Source organism: Cupressus sempervirens, chromosome 3 (assembly GCF_028749045.1).
Source record: "Cupressus sempervirens isolate cs-2001-9-10 chromosome 3, ASM2874904v1, whole genome shotgun sequence".
NCBI lineage: Eukaryota > Viridiplantae > Streptophyta > Pinopsida > Cupressales > Cupressaceae > Cupressus > Cupressus sempervirens.
The window spans coordinates 621,825,640-621,853,340 of record NC_143120.1 but is presented as its reverse complement, the minus strand read 5'-3'; the positions used below and the strand labels follow the sequence as shown (position 1 = coordinate 621,853,340).

The 27,701-nt window shown below is 35.8% G+C and overlaps 1 protein-coding gene across 4 annotated transcripts in view; it reads right to left on the bottom strand.

Annotated features, from left to right (window-relative positions):
• LOC149568201 (Protein prenylyltransferase superfamily protein) overlaps positions 1 to 27,701 on the bottom strand; it is a 318,133-nt gene that overhangs the window by 116,149 nt on the left and 174,283 nt on the right. For 3 of the 4 annotated variants that reach the window (XM_089821208.1, XM_089821209.1, XM_089821206.1), the window contains exons 7-8: positions 25,499 to 25,567; positions 4,707 to 4,784 (exon numbers count right to left, since the gene is read on the bottom strand). In XM_089821208.1, the coding sequence (XP_089677334.1) occupies positions 4,707 to 4,784; positions 25,499 to 25,567 (147 nt within the window). The remainder of the gene's footprint in view (positions 1 to 4,706; positions 4,785 to 25,498; positions 25,568 to 27,701) is intronic. The other variant, XM_089821207.1, reaches the window with a different exon arrangement.

Here is a 27,701-nt window from a genome sequence, read left to right as displayed (position 1 = left end):
CATAATTATTATCCTGGGAAAAACCCTCCTCAATGAAGGAAACAACCCAGCCCACAGAAAAGTAAATCCTTTATTTGACTTCTGAAAAACAACAACAATACCTCTGTCATTCTCTGATGAATTCTATAAGCTATGATCAAACAGTGATCACAAATAAAAATGATCAGCTGAGATTAACACAGGATACACACAGGTATCTTCTCAAACATAAACTCAATGTGAAAGCTGATATGATAAGAACGTCAATTACACTCAACTCTCCCTGATCACTGTACATATGAAGAATAATAAAAGCAGAGGTAGCAGACTTTCGTCTAATCAAAATCTCTAAAACACAGCACACCAAAAATGATCCTTGATGATAGACATATACCAAAACCTTTTCCCAAAGAAAAGACACTATATACAAAATGCATGTATCACCTTACTCATATTCCTGTTTTTTGGCATTCTCTTGGCCTCCATAAGAAAACGCGATGTATTATATGTGAAACATGCAACCAACTAATGATACAAAGAAAAATAATAATATATCCACTCCTATGGTCTTCAAGACTCCTTTCATATATTATTGAAGGACATTAAAATCATGATAATTTCAACTAATTGAATTAAAGGGTCAAACATAAGGATGCTGCTCTTGAACCAAAAGAAGAGTAACATCAAGTGTCACCAAGCAGAACGAACCATAAAAAAAGATCTGAATAAGCTGTGGATGCCAAATAGGCAACAAGACAAGGACAAGAGATGCAAGGAAGGATGTGGCCCAAACGGACATAGCCATATTCACACACATGATAAGGAAGAAGAGAGGAGAGGTAGAAAAGAAGGTTTGCGCACACACAAAACTGACTGAACAACTATACAGAGCAACAACAAGCAGAGGAACATGAGAGAAATCTGATGGCATGTGCAGAGCCAAATAATGCAGAGATTTGACATGAGGTAGAATCTGTCTCACAGCTACCATTAGACTCAACACTCCCTATTACCAAGAGAGAGATTCTAAGAGTTCCATATGATGACAAGTGCACTTTGCTGCAATAAAAGGTAACATCAACAACAAGTTTCATCATAGATAAAAGAAAAATTGTTATCTCAATATAACAATGTTCACCATAGTTCCTTCTAGAGGATGAACAAAGTAACCTTTAACAAAAAATGTTCCTTCTAGAGGATGAAGAAAGTAACATAACAACAAATTTTGGACTCACACTCCTAACTTCCATCATGTCAACTTGTAGAGGATGGGTCAAGGGATTTCACCTTGAACTTCTCTCGCAAAGAAGAACTCATTAACAAGGGATTGCACCTAAAACTTTTCTCACAAAGAAGAACTCATAAACAAGGGATTGCACCTTGAACTTCTCACATAGAGAAGAACTCATTAACAAGGGATTGCACCTCGAACTTCTCTCACAGAGAAGAACTCATTAATAAGGAATTGCGCCTTGAACTTCTTTTACAGAGAAGAACTCATTTGCAAGGGATTGCACCTCGAACTTCTCTCAAAGATAAGATAGGATACATTTATTGACATCTGCCAAGAGACCAACAATGGTCTAGGGGACCGAAAAGAGTACAAGGCAAACACTGGCAGAGGGAGCACCAAACAATGTCCAAGGAAAGAACAAGAACAAGAAAGAAAAAGAACAAGACAACATAATACTAAAAGCTAGATAGTCCTTACATGAGAAGTAGTCAAAAATCGAAGGATACCATCCAGGGCAAGGGTGTGCCCCAGGTGATTGCCTCGGAGAGCTACTGGAGATGGGGTGTTGATGTCGGGTGCGACCTCTATGAGGCCTCACAGATCTTGTGTGACCCAAGGGAGGGCTGAAAGATTGCTTCATCCCCCTCGCAAGAAGCACAAGCATGAAGGAGGTGATGAGTTGTTCAGAAGTCTACCTCGAAGAGACTAGGACTTGTAGAGTGTGATCATGGAGCCACAAGGCATTCTGCAGATAAAGTGCAACATATCATTGGTTCATATATCTGAAAAATGGAGAGGAACATGCACTCCTTGAACAAGCAGTAGAACCTCACCCTGATCTCGTAGTAGATGGGGAATCATAAAACAAATTGGGTCTCGATGTCCACCTCTCCAAGGAGGCAGAGGCAGTAGATCATGTCCTCTTTGTCAATCTAGCAATCCCTCTAGATACGTAGCCGATGAGATCCTACTCTAAATATCCCAAGGAGATACAAAGGCCATGAGTCCAACAACGAGTAAGGTACCAAGGGTGCACAATGATCCCGTCCTAGATATCCATGTAGTGCTTAGTGTAGAAAGCCATCCTCGAGCGGAGCTCCTACTAAGGGGGAAGGAAGTAAGTGGGAGCATCTAGAGAGAAATGAAAGAGGGAAAGTGATCCATTGCAATCCCTATCGAGCCAAGGAGGGAAAAGGCCTGCATGAACTAGTAGCAAGCTCGACTATCACGATTAGAGCCCGCAACTACCTCGGAGGAGCAATAGGCTAGTGAAGGATATCTGTGACGGCCTCCAGTAGAGTCCAGAAAACTCCAAAGCGAATGAAGAAACCAAATCAAGTCAAAGGTGACCCTCAATCTGAAAGGATGAGCCCCAAACTCAACCAAAATGATACTGTGGGGGATGGACCAATGACGTCTGATGATGTGCCAGATAAAAAGGATTTGGACTCTCTTGACTGAAGCCCAATTGGACTCGAAAAGAGAAGGCCCCCAAACTTTATATGTTAGGCAGTTCATGATATCCCTGGCAGAGCCCGCGCAGCTTGGCAAGCATGCAGACCAGACGCCCACAACCAAGCAATCACATGTTCTGTGGTGTTACACTTAAACACCCTTTCCATGAGATGCTCAAGCCTTACAGAGATTCTTATTACCAAATGAAAGAGGGGAGAAAGAACATCAGTATTTGGAAGAAAGATTTATAAAATTACAAGTGATTTGTGTGTCTCTGTGACTACAACATTTCCAAAATGCAAACCTTGGAATTTGTTTGGACATAGCCCCAAACAAACTGTGTGAATTCACAGCCACCATTGATTTAACATTTTTTGGCAGTTTGAAACGGAGGTGAAGGTTTGTCTCCAAGTGTTCTAGAGGAGGAAACAGCTGCAGATGTCATGGATTGGGACTATATGGCATTGCAAGTCACTGTGTAATATCAACAGACTGAGAGAGAGTCATAAAGTGATTGGAGGGTGGATTGTCGGCTCGTGTTCAGAAACATGGGATAATCTTCTGCAACCCAGCATCCCCAATATTATTATCAATAAACTTTCAACAAGGAGATTAAAGTAATGTTGAATAACTGGGATGCCGCATCTGTTGTCCTGAGAAGCTGGTGATTATTCTCTGTGAAAGAACCAGGTCATATGTATAGTGAGGCGTGAGTCTGGCATGCTCCTAGATATGTATTGTTTGATTTTCCAATCTTGCTCAATAACTACCGACCATGATTCCCATTCGATGGCATCAATAACCAGGTGCTGTTAAATGCGCATCATATTTCATGTTCACTGGTTACATGTCTTAAAGACTGTGGTTGCTAAGAAACTGTTGTCATATAAATTATTGCTATGATAGAAATTGGTGAATGTTTAAGTTGCTGGTGATTGCCAATATTGCTTCAAATATTTGTGTCTCATTTCACAGGATTGACTGAATGTACACTCATGATTTATTAAGAATAAGATGCGCTCTCTGTTTATCAATGTTTATTTTCAAAATAACTAGAAGTTGCAGGGTGAATGATTAAACAACCCTCAGTAGCTCTGAATTGGGATAGCTCAAATAACCACAACTGAAACCCTCAACATATGTTGTGACAATTTATTCCAGTTCACGATTTTATTAAATTCAGTCAGAATCAATCAGGGATATTACACTTTCAAACTGCTACCCATTTCAGTTCATATCAAATATCTAGTATGCATACCAAGTGTTTGTAGAAATGCTTTTTGGCTGTAGGAATCAGCTACATTTATTTTCGGTCTTCATAATCCATCAGAAATAAGAAGTCTTGTATTGCACGTCCATTCCGTATCAGACATCTCCATATATTTTTTTCAGCCCTTTAAATGCATATGTTTATTGACAACACCAAGAACATCAAAAAGAAACTACAACAAGAAGCATAGACTACACATGACAAGTGTTCCTAAGAGCCCAAAACTAAAAACTCAAACCAGAATTAGTAGGTAAACTCAAGAATTTCATATAACAATCAGATTCCAAGGAAAACATATCATTTGCGTACCGAGTAAGTGGTTTGGTAGAGTTAGAACCTGTCAGGGTTCTTACACCCAACTCACACATATAAAAATTTAGCATTACTGGATCCAACAAATCAGAAGAATACACATAATAGAAGTTATATTAACACTTCCAAAATAAACATCATATGTCGTTACAGAAAATAATCCATTATTTATTTTATTTGAGGTTTAATAGCAGACAATCCATTGTTTATTCTATTGCAGGTTTAATAGCAGATAATACTTTATTTATTTGATTGTTACTTTACAACTAGCAAATGTTTTGAAGTGTGCTAGTTTTACCATGCAAAGTCAAAACAATAAAATTTCCATGTTCTGAGACTCTAAAGTAGCAATGTTTTACATGCAAAATAATGCACTAGGATCTTAGTTGTTATTGTCTCTTCTTTAAAACTAAATGTTAACTAATATAACAGTTTAAAGCTATGGTGAAGAATTACCCGGCGATAGTGAAAACAACAATTATCTCCTACGTGTGACTCTGCCCACTTCTTCATTCTACGTAACTCATTTAGAACCTGCACATTGAATTCATATCAAAAGTATGTATAAACTAGTGCACATTTACATTTTCCTACAATAGAAAATATTGGTGAAATTAAAGAACAATAAATGGATCATATATAGCAATATTTACAAGGAAATATTTAAATATATTGCAAAAGAAAAAAGGAAAAAGAACAACACCTTTGTACACTAATAGCATTTCAAAAGACAATAAAGCTGACAACATTTCACAAAACAGGCAAGTAATATTTTTTAAATTGACTAAACTCTTACTCCTATCTGAATTAGTTGTCAATCACTTGCACCTTTTTTCTTGCACCAGAGATCATCAACGAAGATTGAACAAATTTTAAATCTTCTTTTAGGAGTACTGATAAAAATCACTATTAATCCTATGTCACTTGAGTGCATTTGCTACCCTAACCACCATACAGTAAACATACCCATACCTTGTATAACAATGAAGTATCAAGTGCACTCTAACAAATAGAATGCATTTGGGATGTTAGTGAGTTACTCCCAAAAATAGGAAGATCCAATGAATGCACACATTAACCACAGTCACCCAAAAGGTCAAGAACCATTAGAAAACAAAGAAGGTTAAGACATGCTTCTTGAAACGAAACAGATCCATCCATTTTCACAATTTAGTTCTTAATAAATCTTATTTGAATATGCTACGCCAAAAAGAAAAAAAGTTAACAGTGCAATTGTACTAATGGAAAAATAAATAAAGAAATTAAAGCACTCATTTTACTTAAATATATCTAGCACTAATAATCATGAAAATTTGAATAGTGACTGTTCTGTAAATTTCAGAACAAGGGGATGAAAAAAATGCATTTGTGAAATGGAGATAATTCAAACAAGTATATAATTGTACCTTTTCAATTTGTATAATAAAACAATCTAAAGAGCTGAAAAAGCATCCATGACATTCAACATTAAATCAAAAATTGAGTTCGCCAAAGATGAGTATCTAATATTAAATTAAACTGATGATTAAAAGTTAAAATTCTGTAGCTAGACCTATGAAATGATCATATGAATTTGATAATCAAAATAAAACAATTTTATTACATTGTTTAATTTAGAAAAACATGCTTAGGTTCACCTGTTCAAGTATATAAAAGGAAGCTCAATAAGCATAGTTTTCAATAGACACATCTCCCATTAACCTGAAAAGTTAATTATCATTGCTTGACTCAGAATCAACAAGTTACTCCAAACAGGACCCCAACCAATTCTAGATTTTCATTTGAAAATTCCAATCCTCATCAAACAAGCTCAGCTCCTCAAGCTCCCAATAGGGGGATGCTCTAGTGTCGCTGAGACTGCCAAGGTATCCCCCATAGTCAGTTGCTATGAAGTTTCAAAAACAATCATTTAGTTTGATAAAATTAGAATACAGTAAATTCTATGAGCAGCGGAAGCCAGACTAAAATGCTCCAAATAAACAATGTCCATGGTTAGTTTTCATTCACAATGTTGTACACAACAAAAAACTATATTGTGCCCAATTTTTTGTTAAAAACTTTATGTTTTGGTTGAACCAAAGCAATGTCTCACTTGTCCATGTTGCTTTCATCTTCTTTATTCTTTGTTATTATACAGGAATAATGTTCATTAGAATATTGAAAATAAAACAAAGTAGTCAAAAGAAAGGGGGAAAGGGTTTCATGAAGACTTCAGATCATATTCCATGAGGTGACAAACTTTTAGAGGTGTAATTTTTTTGTGATCAAATAATTGTCATCAATCTGAACAAAGTATAGATTTTTCAAAGTAAAAAAAATCATGAATGTGCATAGTAGCACATAGGGTAAGGAAAAATAAGTTTGATTTTTTATTCATCAAAACTACAAGGGCATAATTAGTTGCACCCACCTCTAGGCATTGAAACATAATTTTGAAATGAAAACATACTGTATTACAGCTATATGTATATTGAGGAGATTTAAAACAGAGCATTTCAATTCAAATCACAACCATCCCAATAATAGGCATGGGTGGATTCCAGTGATAAAAACATTTATTTTTCTTCTATAATTATAACCCATATTTAAATATGCACTTGAATATAAAACCAATATATGTAATAACCTCACTCAAAGGTGCACATTGACTAGTGACGCATGTACATTGTAATGATATGTAGTGAGCCACACTAGCTCAACCTCTAACCAATCCTGTAACTGCACTTGTTAAAATATACTTTTGCAGAGTTTGTGTATTTTGTCATTTTGAGAATAATTGTATATGAATTTGCAAACAATAAACAATACATGAAATCAAATCTAACTCTTGCAAATCTTGGGAAAAACTATCTTTTATTTAATCAATAGATAATAACATAGCTATAGTTGCAATTATTGAAACTAAAAATTAAATTGCAGTTCATACAAAAACCTGGAACCAAATGCAAACTTAAATCTTTGCCACAATCCTCTCAAAATTCATCAATAATACTTTTAATTGTAGCCACTCAACCTTTGACTGAATGGACATCGCAAACACCAAACAGTTTGTCCTTGAATTCAAACGCCAACCTCTAATGGTCTCATGTGGGTATACAATGAGGATCGCCTGCCTCTAACCTCATCCAACTCTATCAATAAGCTGTGATTCATTACTGATAGACACCTATGACATAGTTTTGCAATTACCCTTTGAACAAGCTTGCAACTATAGTTTCTCCTCACCGTTTTCAGCACAAATGTAACTCTGAGACGAGCCACTCTATAAAAAATTTCAGTGTTTATTTCAACACCTCAAATGTTGAATCCTTGGAGAAGAATCTCTCCACTTCACAGAAACCCTTGGAAAGTCACACCGATTCCCAAGAAGATCTTCATGCCAAACAATGTCAAGTATTCTATTCATAATGAGGTCAACTTTTTTTTTTTCTGCTTCATTTACTTCTCACACCAAATACTTGCTTCTCTTTTTAGACAATTCATTAAATTCCCCTCACATGAGATTCTACTTGCTTTTGTTTTAAATTATTAAATGCTATCTATTTTTCATGTGCTTACCTTGACTTAGGGACTTAATAATAAATTAGCCTCCTTTCAATAAGTGATATTTAAGTGCACATGACGTAAAGTCATTTGGCCCGTTTCATATAAATGACTTTATAAAGTTCATAATAGCTTTATCATTAACAAAGCAACTTTATCAATGATTAAATAGAACTAATGTGCTCAATAAAGTCATTCCACTAAGCCAACTGGCAAATGAGTCAACCACTGTGTAGACCATGAATCTAGGTGCCCTGTCAATATAGAAACTTCTAAGCATTGACTTATTATAAATAGTAAGTGTCATAATTACTACTCAAAACAAGAGTGTAAAGTCTCTCACTGCCATAAACTTGTTCTTGACTTTGCTAAAGTAGGAATCTAGGCTTTGCTAAAATAGACACTTACCATATATAGTAAGTGTGCCAAACTAATCCAAAGGAAGAAAAATCTTGAACACCCCATGACCTCTGAAATAGGAATCGACCTCCAGTGCTACCACTAGGGACCACCTAATGGACTTAACCTACAAGGCCACTTATAGGCTAATCCAAGCCACAAACCATGGTGAGCTAAAATAAGGGCATTACAATTTGCCCTCCCTAAAATTGTTTGTTCCCAAGCAATCTCTCATCTTAAAGATCAGTGTACATTGTACTTGACATGAAGAGAAATCATAACTCCACTAGGGTCCCACAAATAAGATTATATAGTGTCCCTATCATCACCGACCAACTCTTGTAACAGCACCATCATCAATACAACCAACATAATATTGCCAAATTGAAACTATCACAATATGTAACGTTGCAAGAGCAAAAGCATCACATGGGAGCAACTATGTAGGCTAGCAAGATTAGTCCCCATTCACTGTAAAAGATAAGATATCATACATATCATTCATATCATGCACCACTGAATTGTGCATCCAGAAAATATCAAATATATGTGGATCAAATGAAAAACTATATGCACTCGTCACCATGTACACCTTTGAAAATTCTTCTGCAAGGATTGTTTGGAATCCTAATGCACTCACAAAATCCCAAATATCATGAATGCTCATCTAACACAAGTGATCAACATCAACCTCACAAAGCAGATTGTAATATGACAATGTTGTATCCATCTCAAACAAAGGATTGTTCACAAAATGAGCCTCACCTCAATGCTAACAAGAATTACATATCCTAGAACTATCAGAGGTATGATATGTGTCATACTCTCGAATCAAATCATGCTCCCCCTTTATCAACTTGCCCTTTTCTCGAACAAGAGAAATAGAGCGCAAACTTCCCTTTGCGATTCCTCTTAACACATACCTCTTGCCTTTGTACTCGAATCTCGTCTTCATCAAAGGTAGGTTGAGAGTGAACTCTCCAATATCTTGAAGCCACTACATACCCAGCACTATGTCTAACTCATCCCAGTTGACTACATAGAAATCAGCTTGTAGTTCGTAGTCATCAAAAGAAAGAGTGAGGTTGCATATACGCCTATTGCAAGATAGGGTATAACCATCTTCCACACTGACATGGAATCCAGCAAAACCCTTTGTGTGAAGTCTACACCTATTGAAAAATCCCTTGTCAATGATATTATGTGTAGCCCTAAGATCAAGCATGGCAACATGTCATTATCCATCCACTAATCCTCTAATCTTGAAAGCAAATACAAGTGGTGATGTGGTGGAAAATGTCATCAAGGATAATTTCACATCAAGACCAAACTCAAGAGAGGCTTTCTAAGCCCCATAAACCTCAGGAACATTTGGTTGATGTTCATTTTCAGCCTCCTCATCATCACCATAGTAAACCCACATAAGACAGCGAGCTTTTCCCTAGGGCCTTAATTAGCAAGTGTGGTCACAATGATAGGGTTCTTTACACTACATAGCACTCGCTCTTTCTCAAATCCTCACAAGTTGCCACATCATATTTTGCTACTGATTTCTTCTTTTGATCATGAACTAGTGGATGATCCTCCTCTAAAGGCAAAGTGGTTGATTTAAGCTGAAATTGCCTCTTATGAGCTACAAGCTCCATACTTCTCGCATTCTTGATAGCACCATACAAGAAAGGCAGATCAAATTCCTTAAGCCAGCCTATTAATAGCTCTTGATGTCCCTCAATATATAGCATAACCAAGTTTCTCTGTCACATCAAGAATCATCACAACAAGCCTCTAAAACTCACAAATGAAGGAATCCAAACTGCCCACCTTTCTAAGCTCAACAAGATCTTTGAAATATGAATCTAGATCTTTTTTTCAAAATGCTTGATCAACCTGTCAGAGAACTAATGATGAGGGTAATAAGATTATGCCACAAAGTGGCCATTCCATGGCGCTGCCATTCGTGAGATGCACCATCGAAACACAATGCTACAAACTTAATTGCATCTACCTTTGTCATAGCCCATAGAGTCATAAATGTATCAACTTTATAAATCCAAATTCTAGCAGTGACCTTCCCACTGCCATCAAACACAAGAAGATTGAGCTTGCTGGTGGCATGTTTAAGATCAGTATTTTGGCTGAAATCTAGCCAATTTGGCATTAAGATCAGCATACTAGCTCAACCTCTAGCCAAACCTATCGACAATAAATAAACATGAATTTGCAAACAATCGACAATACAAGAAATGAAGCCTAACTCTAGCAAATCCTAGTAGAGACTATCTTTTAAATAATTGTTAGATGGTAACATAGCAACAATAGCAATTATTGAAACTGAAAATTAAATTGGAGTTCATAGGAAAACCTAGAACCAAATACAGCCTTGAATCTTTGCCACAATACTCTCAAATTTCATCAAACAATACTTGTAATTGTAGCCACTCCACCTTCGATTAACTAGACACCCCAAATACCAAACAATGTCCTTGAATTCAAACACCAACCTCTAATGGTGATCGCTTGCCTCTAAACCTAATCCAACTCTATCAAGAAGGTGTGATTTATTACTGATAGCTTCCTATGAAATAGTTCTACAATTACCATCTCGACAAGCCTACAACTATAATTTCCCCTCACCGTTTTCAGCACAAATGTAGCTTGAAGATAAGCCACTCTTAAAAAAATTCAATGTTTATTTCAACACCTCAAATGTTGAATCCTTGAAAAAGACCACAACTCTCCAATTTGTAGAAACTCTTGGAAAGTTTCACCAATTCTCAAGAAGATCTTCAAACCAAAGAATATCAAGTATTCCTTTTGTAATGAGGTCGACTTTTCTTTTTGTCCTTAATATACTTCTCACACCAATCACTTACTTTTCTTTTTATTCAACTCATTAAATTCCCCTCACATGAAATTCTACTTGCTTTTGTTTGAAACCATTAAATGTAATTTTCTTTTCATGCGCTCACGTTGACTTAGGGACTTAACAATAAATTGCCCTTCTTTTAATCAGTGACATTTTAGTGCACGACTTAAAGTCATTTGTACCCTTTCATTAAAATGGCTTTATAAATTAGGGTTATTATAGCTTTATCATTAGTAAAGAAACTCTATTTAATGATTAAACAATACTAATGCACTCAATAAAGTCATCCTTCTAAGCCAACTGTCAAATGAGTCAACCAGAGTGTAGACCATGAATCCAAGTGCACTGCAAGATATAGCAACTTCTTAACATTGTCTTACTATAAATAGTAAGTCTCCTAATAACTAATCAAACCAATAGTGCCAAATCTCACACTACCACAAACCTGTTTAGGCATTCTTCCAAAGATAGAAACCTAGACTTTATTAAAATAGATACTATAAATAGTAAGTGTTCTAAACTAATCCAAAAGAAAAGCAATCCTAAACACTCTCATCCTCTGAAATGGGAATTGACCTCTAGTTCTGCGACTAGGGACCCTCTAACCGACATAACCAACAAGGGCCACTGATAGGCTAATACAAGCCACAAACCATGCTGAGCTTAACAGACCACATAAATCTAAAGAATGGTAATTGAAGATGCTTAATATTGATTGTAAATTGGAGATGCTTAACATTTAGTCAATATAATGTTGCGGAAGTACCTTGATTAATGAGTCCAGATTTAATGACAAATCTGATTATAAAATCCCAGACTCATACAGTCAGCAAAACATTTGTGGATTATAAAAAATTCCACAATGGTAAGCGCATTTCAAGTGCAGCAAATAGTTTACACAAAACCAAGATAGATGAACCTCAAACTCTGCTCCGAGATCTAGTTGTCTAGGCTTAGACAAACTTGCTGATCACCCAGGTTAGTAAAAATATGAAGTTTCAGCACCGATTTTCTACTGTTATTTTGAAAATTACTTAGCAGCAGTTTAAAATATGTAGAATGGAACTGATAACCATCAGCATTGAAATTCGCATCTTTTTCACCATATTTCCTAGCAACCAGAAATAACAATACGATGAATCTTGCAATGGAGTTTGAAGATAAGATAGATAAGATAATATTATTAATGTCTAACAACAGACCAACATAAGGGTCCAAGGGACTGCTCAAACAAAGTAAAAGCACAGCAAACAATAGGAGCACCATATGGTGTCCGGGGAAAGCACTGACCAAAGCCAAAGTATAGTGAAGAGCACACAATTGGGGTGTGTAAATCAATATAATAATAAATTTGCCAATTTAAAACTTTTATCCAAACAATTAACTTCAAATGCTGAAATGAACAATCATGCACAAGAACACAATAACTCAAGATTTTACATAACCCAATTCTTTTACAATGTTTTGTAGGCTTCAAACTACTAGAGGCTCCAACCTCTATGTTTATGAGCACCGACTCACTGGAAGCTCCAACTGCCACACTTCGCAAGCTCCGACCTACTGGAAGCACCAATTTCCCACTGTCATCTTCGTGAGCACCAACCCACTACACACAAACTCTTTTCACCTTGTCTATGTTGATTTCTTCAACTGATGATGGACAATCAAATCTCTACTTCAAGTCTGCACATTCTTTTTATAATTTGCATCTGTTTCTTCTACATCTGCATATAGGTCTCATAAATATATCTTTTATATAATGTCCCCAATCTGCATGATATTATACTTCTTTTATCTCATCTATCCAACATATATTATATATCAGATTTACATCTGAATATATATATATTTCTTTATTTTCACTCCTCTTTTTATTCTTCTTTCATCTGCTCACATTCTTACTCTTTCTTTCAATATCCTGATTTCACTCTCCTTATTATTATTCTATCTCTACACACACCTCTTTTCAAATGATATGATTACATATTTATATATTTGAAAAATCATTAGAGTGTCTTTTCATTGAAAGAGTGTGACTTTTCTTTTCTCTAAATATTTTTATTTTATAACTTAATCCTTAGTTAGAGCCATCCTTTTATTTTATGAATTTAGTCATTTAATAGATCAAACTTTATTAAACTCAATCTCCTTATTATATCTGATGATCTGGAGTTTTTAATGAATTAATTTAGCGCTGTTGTGAACACCTACGTTTCTCCATTTGTTTGTGATCTTCATCTGGAAGGTTTCTCTGATTATTGCCAATCTTCAATATGCCTTTAATGTTTCGTCCAATATCAATCTATTTCTTGATATCATTTCCACATATTCCATTGTCCATTAACAAGTTGACTGTAGATGAATGCTTCCTCAACTTACTGTAGTTCATATGATTCATAAATTGGTGCAACTTTTGGTCTTTGACTTGTCAATTGATGGGTTTAAATATACTCACTAAGATGGAGTCCCTCTTCCTTATCTTTGAAAAAACCACTTGTGATCTGTCGTGGATGTGTTCTACTGCTGCTATATTTACAAGGCTTATTTGTTTTGCACAGTTTGCTATCATTGACACCTTCAATTATCGAGCTCTGTATATTTTCTAACATTTCCAGCTACCTTAATTCATGACTCAATTAAATTAAATTCCATGACGGGATTCGTATTGTACACTCCACATCATACTTCAAATTGATGAGATTTTGATCACTACCGTTTTTTCTAATAAATTTATTTTATAATGATTTTGTTTTCTTCAACTCTTGTCTTTTATCACTGCTCATTAATATATCGCTTCTTTGATATTGTTAGGGACTCCTTATAATTATTATCATTGCACATTTCATATATCACATTATGTGGTGTTTTTGTCATTCAGCTACGCATACAGTGTAATGTCCCTTATTTGTGGACATTAGAATTATTAAGAGGGAACGAATTTATAATATTAAATTTGATATGTAAACCACAGATTTATTATTAGAGGTCAAATTAATATTCTTTGTGGTCACAAAAGAACGAGGACAGATAAGATGAAATCCAGAAAAGAAGTCGAAGGGGCATCGTTGCGAGAATAAAAAGACAAGAGGCTCCTTCCTTTGGCATGCTTGATTTACTATTCAGATTTGTAGTTCTCTCTTGTGAGAGTTTTCAGAAAGCTTCAGCTTTCAGCCAGTGTGAGGATGTAGCCCCTCGTGCAGGCAGGCAGTGGATGAAAACCCATGGTCAAAGGAGATATCATGTCAAGTGTCTCGGTTGTTCTTACAAGTTCTTCTCTTTAGTTTTCCAATCTGACTGTAGAAATGTGTTTAAGATTGGATTTATAGTGCTGGTTATTGTATTGCTGTCGTATAATACAATAACGTCTTAAGAATTGTTTGGAAGTTACTGAGTATTATACTGTGTCTGTATAAGCCAAAACATGCTACCGGATTAGTTGTGAGGTTGCTGGTTTAATGCTTTTGATTTGTGATGTATTTTCTTATGCTTGAATCTTTAATATCATTTTGAAGACAAATTTATTGGCGAATGTTCGGGTTTACTTTACTGCTCGTATTTTCATCTGCATGCGGGTATTTCCCTAAATGTGTTATTTAATGAGTTCGAACAAATATCGTTCTAGAATATTTTTTGTCATCCATATGGTTGGTTATTTGTTAACTGGGTTCATACTCTGAGGTTCACTTTAAAAAGGGGAAAACAAAGAAATCGGGTTCAAGACATATTGTTCATAGAGAAACCAGTAAAAATCCAAACCAGGATAGTATAGTGGTATCAGAGCTGGCATATTTTGCCAGCCTGCAGGGTTATCAATTTACTATTTATGCGGTTGGAAGATATCCTCAGCCTTTCAGTCACAGTATTTTACAGACATATATCTTATTGATGAGCCAAGTGCATACTTGGATTTTGAGCAGCGTATTGTTGCAGCAAAGGTTATAAAGAGATTTATCCTTCATGCAAAGAAAATTGGTTTGTTGTTGAGCATGATTTTATCATGGCTACATATTTGGCAGTCAGAGTTATAGTTTCTGAGGGTCAACCTTTTGTAGATTGTATTGCAAATGCTCCACAGAGTTGTAGACAGGAATGAACTTGTTTTTTTTATCGCAATTGGTTATTACATTTAGATGAGATCCAACAAACTTCAAACCTTGTATAAATAGTGGATTCAACTAAGGACAGGAGAATTTGTGAACTGAATATATATCGAAGTTCTTGGTTGCGTATGAGTTGAATCTACTTTCTGATTTTCAGTAGGGTGATGGCAATAGCAGGAAGCCTGGAAGGTTTTGAAAGTAAATATAGTGTAGCGGATTGCAAGGTTAAGATACCAGAGTTGATGTTGCTTGCCTATCGAACTTCTAGTTTGGAGAACAGTTTTTGTGTGGTGATTGTATCTGTGCCATGGTCTCCATGAAATAAACCGTGGAAGCTTGGAGTTACATTAGGGAAGTGCAGTATCAATTCGAAATACATCTGGGACTGTTACGCTTTTGTTAAACCATCACAATCAGCTACTTCGGGTCACGTAGTGACTCTCCCCTCCTAAACGGATTGCATACACCCCACTAATAGTTAAGGTGGTCGCAGGGAGTATAGCTTTTGGGTTGCAAGTAAAGCACCAATCTAGGCGACGGTTATATAAACTGCCAGTTGACGCATTCAAGGCAATATTCAAATACGGGTCGGGTAACAGGTTATAGCATCTACGACTTGGGCGGCAATATAGCAAGTCAGAAGTCTTCACGGGATTCAGACTCCTTTCGTCAACCGGCAACAGTTAGTGATTTCATGGTCGGGAGTATCAGTGTTGGTTTACATGTTAGGAAAAGGCTTTCAATCGTTGGTTGAGTCTGAGTTATGCTGGCAACAGCCAACGTCTAATACAGGTTAGGTGTGGAGGGAGAGAGCAGCAATCAACGGTCAAATTGGTGCAGAGATTGCGAATGAGAAAGGCGTTTGCATGCAACACATGGCATCAACAACCGACTGGGAGTTGGCAGTCGAATCAGCCAAGTCGACCAGTTTATCCAACATTGTGGCATACGAGTAAGAGCAAGAAAATGCAACTAGCCAGCTACGAAGACAAGCCCGGTGGTCACGGGTTAGTAGTCTACCGTGCAGCAATTTTTGAGATATATTGTCGGTTTTTAGAAGGTCGCAGGCAGCATTCGAGTCGAAAGACTCTTCATAATGATACGCGGGTAGGCACAGAGGCATATCCAATAGCGAGGGAAGTGAGGAAGTGGCAGTCGAGAGTTTGATTTATCACGGCGGGCAACCAAGAACACTACCCTAGCTGGAGTGACGTTAATAATCTTCCCTTTTCGCAATAATATTGTTGGTAAGTGGAGTGGAGGCTGTCTAGGAAGGTAACCGACGGTGTTAGAATCTTAATGAATGTCTAACAAAATTGCCATTAATATCTAAAGGAAATTCTTGACACGCCATTTCGTAATTGTGAGAAGGCGTTTTAATTTCTAGAAGGTAACGACACCCACACAAAGGCTTTATAAAGCATACGTAAGGAAATCATGACATGCGTTGTTTGACAGCAAGTCCAAGGATTTATATGCGACTCGGCATTACATTCTTGACAGGGTGGAAATGTGTTGGCATTTGGTAGGCGAACATGTATGCCACCAGTTTCGCTTGTGACAGCTGGAGCTAATAGCCGTGCTGACATTAATTCCTTTTTGCTTGTCTTTTTTTTGGAAAATAGTACTGTCTGTAGACATTGGCGTTGATGAATAGATGTATCATATGAATGATTGTTGGGTCTATAAACATGGCTCGAGGCAGATGACAACTTCTAGGTTAAATAAAGCAAAGAGCTAATTTCGTCATTTACAGTCTGTAACTTTTTTTCAAGGAGTTTTAAATGCAAGTGTGGTGGCTTTACTGCGGAAACATCTTGCATCGTGAATCTCCAATAGAAATTGATATATGAAGCTTACCAACCTAAGTCACAGTTGTGACTGTAACAGCAATTTCAGCCCTGACTTGTGGACAAGGAGATAATAATCGAAGACCCCAGCACTTCCAGGTAGTTGAAGGCACTGTTGCGAGGGAAGTAAGTTGTTAGTACCATAGTGTTCGAAGATCAGGAGCCGAGCTATATAAGGTATTTTTCGAGTAGGTAGTTGTTGCAGTTCTCAGCGTTCGACAGCAGAGACATTACTAGGAATTCATTATGATTGGTAGCCAATCTGCTAAGCAAAAACACTAGTTGTTGCAGTTCTCAGTGTTCGACAGTAGAGACATTGCCGGGAATTCATTACGATTGGTAGCCAATTTGCTGAGCAAAAGCACTGGTCTGTGTAGTTTGGGTGTTCAAGACTTCAAGTCAGGCAAAAAGTCGATGGAGCTATGAACAACTGCCAAAGGACGACTGCAATATTTAAAGGAAATTCCATACAATACTCACTCTGCATTAGGTGTTTGGACAAACCTTCCGTGCTCATCGAGGCTCACTGTGCTGATTGTGGGTCAAGTGTGTCCCAACGTGGGCATCGATCTCGATTTGATTTTGAAGTGTGCTACAGTGCATGGTAGTCATATCATTTTATAGTCTTTAAACTACAAATTTATTTGGGTTTGTTCTCTTGAGTCCTGTAACTGCAAGTAGCGAGATATAAACCTTCCAGTTCAATAATTTTGATTGTATTACAACTTGCCAACTGTTTGATATAATTCCAGCTGTATAATTTTGAGATACAGAGATATCTTCATAAGAACTGTAATCAGTTGCCAGAGAACTGTTTGGCGATATTCCTCTTATATCTACTTACCAGCAATTGTTTAGAATATTTCGAGAAAAGAAGATAAGAGTGGTATCCACCAATCTGGGTGAGAGTATCTGCAGGTTGTCTAAGAACTGTTTCACAAAATCCCTCTCAGCTATACATTCAGCACCTTGATTATAAATTTAAGCACAGATTATTACAGCTAAACTTCAGCAATGGAAAGAGTTATAGATCATATCAGGAAAGCTACTAAGAGGTCACAAGAGCAGATAGGCTACGTTGTAAAAGCTAAAATACTCGACATTTATGAGGAGTACAGGGGACTTCCTACCAAAATTCAGAAGGATCTATCTTTCAATGAGTATATGGATTTATATCTTGAGCAGCTAAATATGACTGATATGGCAAAACGAAAGTATCTGGAGTTGGCCCAAGATCTTTTTGCATACGAACAGCACACAGGGGTGTATGAAGAAGTTTGGATAGACCAGAATTATCTTTTGGATGATCTTGAAAAAGAAGAACAGACGACTATCAGAGAAGAGCAACCAACTTACAATTACGTAGAAGATTTTACACAAGGTGCAAGTTTCTTCGTTGGTGATTTAGAAGTGAGCCTTGATAGGAAGGTTGAGGAGGCAGTTTGCCCACAAGGTAATAGTAGTTTGGAGCATTTTTATAATGAATCTTATATTCCTAATACGCAAGGCTTGAAATTGGAAGAACCCCCTAAGATAACACTGCAAGATAATAACAGTACCAACAGAGCGATAACGAAATGCATACCTTAAGGAATCAACTAAGGGTTAGTGAAGATATGGTTGTGGCATCTTTAGTACATTATGACAGGACTCAGGAGTTGGTCGATGAACTTTGCAGGAGGATTCCAAGAGAAATGGGAAGAGATTGGAATGTTGATGACTTGCAGGAGGTCAAGAAAGCCCTCGAAACTATGAAGTCAGATTACTTGTATTTGCTAACTGACAGGGATTATATCCTTAAGATTGTTGAGATATACGTTGAACAGGCAAATAGAGGGAAGGATGAGACTGACGAACTTAATAGAAAGCTTAAGCATGTTCGTAAGGCATTGGATGAGGCTCGATTCTCTCTTCAAGGAGCAAAAAATCAGATCAAGGTCATGAATCAATCTTGGGAACATGAGGATAGAATGAGACAGGAATTTTTCCTAGAAGTCATCAATGAACTTGAGAGCATTCAGCAAACTTATGACTTGGACAGCTACCCCAAACGCTTAAGTAGCAAAACTTCAGAACACTTTCAGTTGGTAGATAACCCCTTGTTTGAAGTGGCTGCTGACTGGACGTCCGATAACCCACTTTTTATGATAGATGAGGGAGTCTCTCTTGTTTGCCTTGAGGAGGAAGAAATTGATTTCAAACCCTAGAATACTGATTCAGATCCTAACAGTGATTCGAGAACTCACCTTGGGAATGATGAATCAACTTCGGTTGCTTATTAGTTAATCAGTTCCAACATATTTTCCGATTTCAACCCTCTCAGGAGTTGGGTGATTTTCTTTCATCAGTTGCTACGTAATTCTTGGTTGAGTAGCTATGTGAGGAATGTGGTTATTTTTCCAGCATCTTCCATATTCATAGCACCTATGTACTAGGGAGTTCTCCAGGTTGATGATGATGGTATTGGTTTTGATGTCTTAGAGATAGTGGTTTTAGCTTATGAGCAACTCATTTCCTACATCACCCATTTAGGGCAGGTCTTCACACTCTACTGGGTTGCACAGTGACCTTTGATATGCTTCTTCCTCATCATAGCAACAGAACGATATAACAAAGTTTGGGATCCAAGTGTTGGCAGTATGTATTTATGGTTGGATGAGAATTTTATGGTGGTCCTATTCAGTTTTAGGGTGGATGTGGTGATGATCAGTGTTGATCGGTTTACGGGTACAACATTTCTTCACAGAATAATATGGGATCCAGGGGACTGTTTGATAGGTAGTTTACAGCATGACACCTTGCTTCACAGTTTGGCCAGATTTGTTTTCAGTTCAGGCTATAGGGTCAATTGCAGATTTATATGAGATCCAAGGATCAGGTTGAAAGAATTGTTGCAGAAAGACATTTGGCTTCGCAGTATGGCCGAAATTGTTTTCAGTTTGGATTTCAAGGCTACCTACAGACTTGTATGGGATCTTGGAAATGATTGCTTGGGGGCAAGCAATCTCATGGAGGGGAGATTTGTAATGTCCCTTATTTGGGGACATTAGAATTATTAAGAGGGAACGAATTTATAATATTAAATTTGATATGTAAACCACAGATTTATTATTAGAGGTCAAATTAATATTCTTTGTGGTCACAAAAGAACGACGACAGATAAGATGAAATCCAGAAAGGAAGTCGAAGGGGCATCGTTGCGAGAATAAAAAGACAAGAGGCTCCTTCCTTTCGCATGCTTGATTTACTATTCAGATGTGTAGTTCTCTCTTGTGAGAGTTTTCAGAAAGCTTCAGCTTTCAGCCAGTGTGAGGACGTAGCCCCTTGTGCAGGCACGCAGTGGACGAAAACCTATTGTCAGAGGAGATATCATGTCAAGTGTCTCGGTTGTGCTTACAGGTTCTTCTCTTTAGTTTTCCAATCTGACTGTAGAACTATGTTTAAGATTGGATTTATAGTGCTGGTTATTGTATTGCTGTTGTATAATACAATCACATCTTTAAGAAGTTTTTGGAAGTTACTGAATATTATACTGTTTCTGTATAAGGCAAAACATGCTACCGGATTAGTTGTGAGGTTGTTGGTTTAATGCTTTTGATTTGTGATGTATTTTCTTATGCTTGAATCTTTAATATCATTTTGAAGACAAATTTATTGGTGAAAGTTCGGGTTTACTTTGCTGCTTGTATTTTCATCTGCATGCGGGTATTTTCCTGAATGTGTTATTTAATGAGTTCGAACAAATATCGTTCTGGAATTTTTTTGTCATCCATATGGTTGGTTATTTGTTAACTGGGTTCATACTCTAAGGTTCACTTTAAAAAGGGGAAAACAAAGAAATCGGGTTCAAGACATATTGTTCATAGAGAAACCAGTAAAAATCTGGACCCGGATAGTATATACAGCACTGCTATTTCGTTTGTTCGCGGTCTTCACACTTATGGATCTCTGCCATAAATTAGAGTACGTACATTGCCTTTGTGATATGAAGCCTTCACACAAATCATCATCATCCACAAATATCATCACTCATCACATATCTATTACATTATGGTTGCCGGAAATCCTTTTAACAAGAGATGGTTACAAATTCAATTATTTGGAGGCTGCTTCATAAACCCCTGTCAGACCAACAGTACCCAATCTGCATAATCCAAAGGTGACTGCCGGCTTCTTCCTATTTACTCATCGATGTTATGATGATACATGTCGCTGTTGTCTCTTTCAAATTTTCATTGGTTTTTTATTCATGCCACTTGCATCTGTGGACTCTTATGGCTGACATGGATGCTTATTTGTCTTTGTCACTGTTGATTATATATTATGAACTTTCTATACAAAGTGGCACTGATTGATAGTCATGATGGATTTGTCTTGTAGGTATTGTCCTTGTATGTGTCTTTGACTGTTTCTTCATACTTTCGATATCTCTATTCTGCCATAAGTTTCCAGAGGCAACTGTTGGACGTGTCTCCAACATATCACATGCCAAATGCTTGCTCAGACCATGTCTATCGCTTAGTCTTAATTGGGACTCATCATTGTTTGTTCACAAATTCAGATTTCTGATTGTTGTGTCGACTTATCTATAAAACCCACAGTAGTTGCTGCCAATCATGTCCATTATAATTGTAGACCTCCATGTTAACTATGAACAGAGACTATGACTGTGTTATGTCTTTTATCGGGCCTTTCAGTCAATGCTCTTACATGCTCATTGCTGCACATGAAAACTCTTGGTGAAATCATGATCACTGTGTCTTTTCTTTCCATAACATATGTATTCCTTATTAACATTTGTGTTTGCATCACTGTTTCTACATTTGATGTTTATTTATTCTTGCCATTACTTGTTGATGCTGATGAAGAATTAATGCCTCTTCTTAAGAGGACTGCTAACTTGTCTTTTAAACAAACCGTGTTGATGTACATATTTGATTAACTTATCACTTTAATTTGCAGATTTCACTTTGGCTTGGACGACTCTCTCATCTACACAATCACTTGGTCATAGTTGTAATACTATATAAATGATTGTTGTCCCTGTGTCTCACATATGTTCCATAAGTGCTTCTTTCTGATGTTTGATATATACTCTCTTTAATTATTCATGTCCTTCCGGTGTGCTGATATGAATTGGTCTCTTCTTCTATCTATACATCTTTGTGCTTTTGTCATGGTCAATTCCTGCCATTGTCATCATATGTTGATTTTATACCTCTCTGCCATGTTGATCAATCTATTTCACATGGTCTTTATGAATCCAGCATTAAACTTAGTATTATGCCTTCATTTGTCCCTTTGACATTGATGATGCTAACATTAGTAGTTTTGTACATGCTTATGAAATCCTTTGACATCAATGACAATTCTTCCATCAAAAAGGGTTTCCAAAACCCTCAAAATACAATGCCACAAGATGATCACCAATCCTCATTTTATTCAATGCCAGGAAAGGGATTGTTTGAAACTTGCACTTCATTCGCTAAAAGAAACCACCAAAATATCTTGACAAAATGCATATGTGAAATACTTGTATGGTATTTTACTACCAAAGTAGATTTTCCACTACAGTAGATATTCCACTATTGTAGCCAATCTTTTTCAAAAGTAATTTTATCCTACAAAAGGATGAGATGCATCAACTCTGAAAACCACGCAGGGCTTTTTGTTTTTATTATAGAAAATATCAGAAATAATTATCTTTAGCCTAAGTAAATGAGTGACATACTACCTTTGTCCAACTTCAAGCTCAAGTCCCTAAATAGGGCTGTGCAATCTTTTAAATTTAACTTCATCAACTCCTTGTGTCTCCCTATTTTGGCACTCACGTGTAAAAATCATTAAAAAAAATAATAAGACACCTTATAACTCCCTTGGTGCCAGAATAAAGTTTCTTTACAAATTTAAATAATGCTAAGTTAAATGAACAATTTTACTTCAAAACTTTAAACATTATTTAGATAATAACTGAAACACCATCAGCAATGTAATTATCTAATGACCCCAAATAGAGCCTCACTTAATTTGTTGTAAAATTCTTAATTTAGGGTTTTGAATCGTACAAAGGATTGTAATGTTGCAAGCTAAGAGAATGTCAATCCTAATAATCATCATATGCCATTATGCATCTAAATCATATTTAGCAACAATACATACTTAGGCCTCAATACTTTAATCCTTTACTAATCGCAACCCTAATGCAGATGGTAATATTATTGTGCTTAGGTAGAAAGAATCTCCAAGAAGATCCCTCGTGAACAAAGCCTGGTTTGGGAATCCTCTCCTCACTGTGACCAATTTAAGCTTCCCTTCACAAACATCCTATCCACTTTGTTGTATTAGTGAGTAGTGAAAGAATTAGCTTAGTAAACATTATAATATTAATTATATTGCAATTATAATATCACATTAATTTAATAAAAAAGTCTCATTATTATAACTACTTAATTAATCATATTATTAAAATTCTCAATTGTATAACCCCAATATGTGTGTGTGTGTGTATATAAAAACAGATACACATGTATATATTCATTGATCTCATGTCCAATTATTTATATGTATCTATTAATTACATTTACCAGTATATTTGACTTAATTCATATTTAATTATGAATTTATTATCTTCTTTATGACCAGAGTGATTTCTTATAAGTCTATTGAATTCTTATTTATACTATTCATATCAATATTAAAAATATTAATAACTTCACTCTATAATGGCCTAAACCATTCATATCCCTTATAATAATGGATGGACTTATTTATGGCTGCCCTTTCCACATGTAATACCTCCTCATTCTTTTTGCTAACTATTTGGGACTGTGTATTTCAGATTTATATATAAATATGCACTCTAATCACCACATTTATAATCATTCAAAAATGCATAGTCCCATACTATTGATATAGCATTAGCTTTCAATAACATTCCGTAAGGCTTTATTTTATTGTTCTCTTTAAACTTTGTTGACTCCCTTTTCAACATTAATATATTTTACCAACATATTTTTCATTATACATGGTAAAGTATGTACTATATGCTTTGGCCCTTATTTTAATGCTGATTTGGAGTTAAGTCAATCCGTGTTTTCCTTCTTTTTCAGTGGTTATGGAATAGTATGCCCACCCCATTATATACCACCTAATCAGTGATATCACAAGGTATGTGACCCTTTGTCGCTCAATTTTGATAAAGCATTCAGTCCTCAATCATTTTGTTAGTTGATATAGGTTAGATTGTAAATACTAAATACTATAGTTATTGTCTGATTTATTACAATTGAGATTTACTGTCTATTAAGGCATATGTATTATAATTAGTATTTTGAAAATGCTATTAATGATATATTCAATAATTACTTTAAAAACTTATTATTATTATTAACGTTATTTGGCAACATTGACATAATTGTTTCCTCAAAATATTGATTAATGAGAATAAGGAATTGAAACATTATAAATTGATTGATTATTGTTATTTCTAACAGTATTATTAATTGTATATAGATTGATATTCATGGTTCATTGACAAGTATGTTTAAGAAATAATCACAGTAATTGAACAAATAAATAGATATGTAATGTTGATTTTCTGGAATAGATTGTGTAGAGATTTTTCATCAACGTTTCGAATCACACTACGTGATCCATCATCAGGAAGAGAGAGCAAGAGATGTCAAATTATGTAGTGTGACATAATTTGACATCTCTTGCTCTCTCTTCCTGACGATGGATCACGTAGTGTGATTCGAAACGTTGATGAAAAATCTCTACACAATCTATTCCAGAAAATCAACATTATAAATCATGGATTGTGGAAATCTGATTGCATTAAATAGATATGTATTTAAAGAAATAATATATTAGGCATACACCAATTATGGCTCATGACAGTCTGCCCCTCCCAGTTTTTCTTGTACTCCGAGCAACAATATATTTTATACTTACGATTTCATAAATAAGCTAAAATGGATACTATTTCTTCATATGGTTAAAAAACATTCAAAGCGAAATTGACAAAGGTACTAAGAAACTCTTGATGTGCTATATGGAACAACAAATCTTTTCTCTTGTAAATCGATGTATATGAATAGAACAAAAATACATTTCACTTAATGCTTCTCTACTGATGTCTTTTCATGCTTCTTTTATATATTTTTAATCACCAACAAATATTCATGGACTTTGGAAACCTATATAATTGACGTAATCGCAGCAAAAGTTCAAAACATGAACATCTCTAAATGTCACTCTTATAAAAAAGATATCAGATGGCTATTACACTTGGATGGATCTACAAAAATCAAATCATGCCATGGATCGATCAAGCTCATATAATCTAAATAGAATATTTCTTGTCATATTACCCAACATTTCTTAACTTCTTTCAATATATTTTTTAACTTGTCAGCATTGTAGTTTTTGACTCCAATGCCCTATTTATGATGTGCATATTTTTGAAACTAATAGATGTTAAAATCTTACTTGTGGTATTAGCATATGGTTCACAAGCCGATATCGGTGCCGCCATGCTCGATAGTTCATATGTGATTTCTACAATACATTACAAATGAAGTCATATAGTTATCAAGCAACACAATAATATCAAATAATCCTATGACTAATATTGAATAATCCTCTGACTTGGCTGAAATAATTTTCCACAACACAAATCACAAGATCAAAAGAATCTCCTGACAAGAGGTGTCATAAAGTCAATAAAATCTTTGATCAATTTCAATAAATCAAGTTTAACTACAATATAAATTTAAAAACTAAAAAGATGATAGAAGCATTCAATTATTTCTGGTTAATATTCTAAGGCATGTGATGCATTGACATTAAAAATGTCCTCGAAACAAAAGAAAAACATTAAGCAAGTCAATCATAAGGGTGCTAAAGGAAAAATATGATAATATCTTTCAATTACCTCTAGTTAAAATTTGAAGGTGGTTAATACATTGTCATAAAAAGTGTCCTTGGAAAGAAAGCTCTAAAGTGATTTTATAGCAAGTCTTCCCATATCCCATATAATGGAATCTATAGGAAAACATAAAAGACTGTACTCGATTGATGAAGCATTTTAAAGAAAGCATCGAGAGAAGGTTGTGTGAGAGCTACACAAGGAGACTTGTAATCAATTTTGTGGTAAATTTATTATCACCATGGCAGTGTGAAGAAGAGAGTTTGTGAAGAACATGTTATAAATCATCCTTAGTAAAAGAAAAATTGATAAGGTGGAAACTTGAATATGCGGGTGGTGCCTCTAGTGGGAAAGTTCTCAAAAATAGAGCAAGTGTAATGTTCCCTCACTGTTGTTAACAGATATATTATGTCTTCTATTTACTTTTCATGATGTATCCTGAGCATGCTTGCCATTTTGTCCCTTCAGAGTCTTCACAAAATTGAGATGTTTGGTACTCATTAAATAAAAGGGTGGAGACATCATAATTAGGGTTTCAAATTCTTTTACAGCTCTCTGTAACATTGATAACTAATGATCCTGAAGTCTTTGACATTCTTCTTTTCCGTGATTTCATAAAGGTTCCACACTATCATCTAGATGTTACTTAGCAGGGACACGGCAGTCCTCTGTTCCCAAAATTGTTTTCCCTCAAGCAATGCCAATCGTATGCAAATCTTTCACTGTGAGTAGCTTTTCCTACACAACTATCATATTAACCAATGTACAAAACTTTAAAGACATTGTCTTTGAACTTCAAAGATCAAAACCACCTTTGTAATGCCATCAAAAATTAATTTAGACTTGACCAACTTTTGCCCAGAGATTCATACTTTCAGGTTCACTTTAGTTATCTTATTATGACTTTATTTCTTCATTATGTCCTTGGTTAAAACCCTGCAACCACAAAAGGTACAAAAGTGCAAACATATATCCATGTAGACTAATAGCATTACAAGCTAAAGTATAAACTTAAAATACAATCGTCTATATCATTATTACTCTTAAATAAATTTAGACCATAGAGATTGGGTCATGATGGGTTTGACCAAGCCAACTCATACTAAGCGCAAGAGCGGAACTTTGGCCCCTTGGCCTCGGTGGCAAAACTTAGGCATCCACCCAAGGTGTCCTACTTCGTAGGGTGCCTTTCTTGCTTAACAATAGTCCTCAGTAGATTAACCTACACGTGAGTTAGAAAATTCTCATACAAAACATATATTAAACATATATCTAGATTCTTGCACATAATAAGGGTAAGAGAAAGGGAAACCTTGTCTTGATCCATTTTTTCACCAAGTCCAAAAGAAATAATTTTGCGCAACTCTCTAAGTCAACTTGGCAGCTTGTGACTACTTCCCTCCTATTGCCTTGGAAGAGACCATAACTCATCACTTGCTAGGCCTTATGGATGCACTATTCTTTATGTGTATCCATAATATCCTCAATAAGGGTAAGAAAAAGACAAGTCTTTCCTTGATCCATTACTACACCAAGTCCAAGAGAAGCTACTTTGTGTAGCTGTAATGTCCCCATTTTTGTTAACATCAAATTTTGAGGGATTGGCCTATTATTGTGATCCTCGTAGGTTCATTCTTGTGGATAGAGAGTCTTATGAAGTGAGGTTGAGTTATGGAAGGGCCTTGCCTTCTTCATATTTCAGTATGTTCCAATTTGATCTTTCTTTGGCTCAGATTGGACTTTATTTGGGCTTAGTTTTGTGAA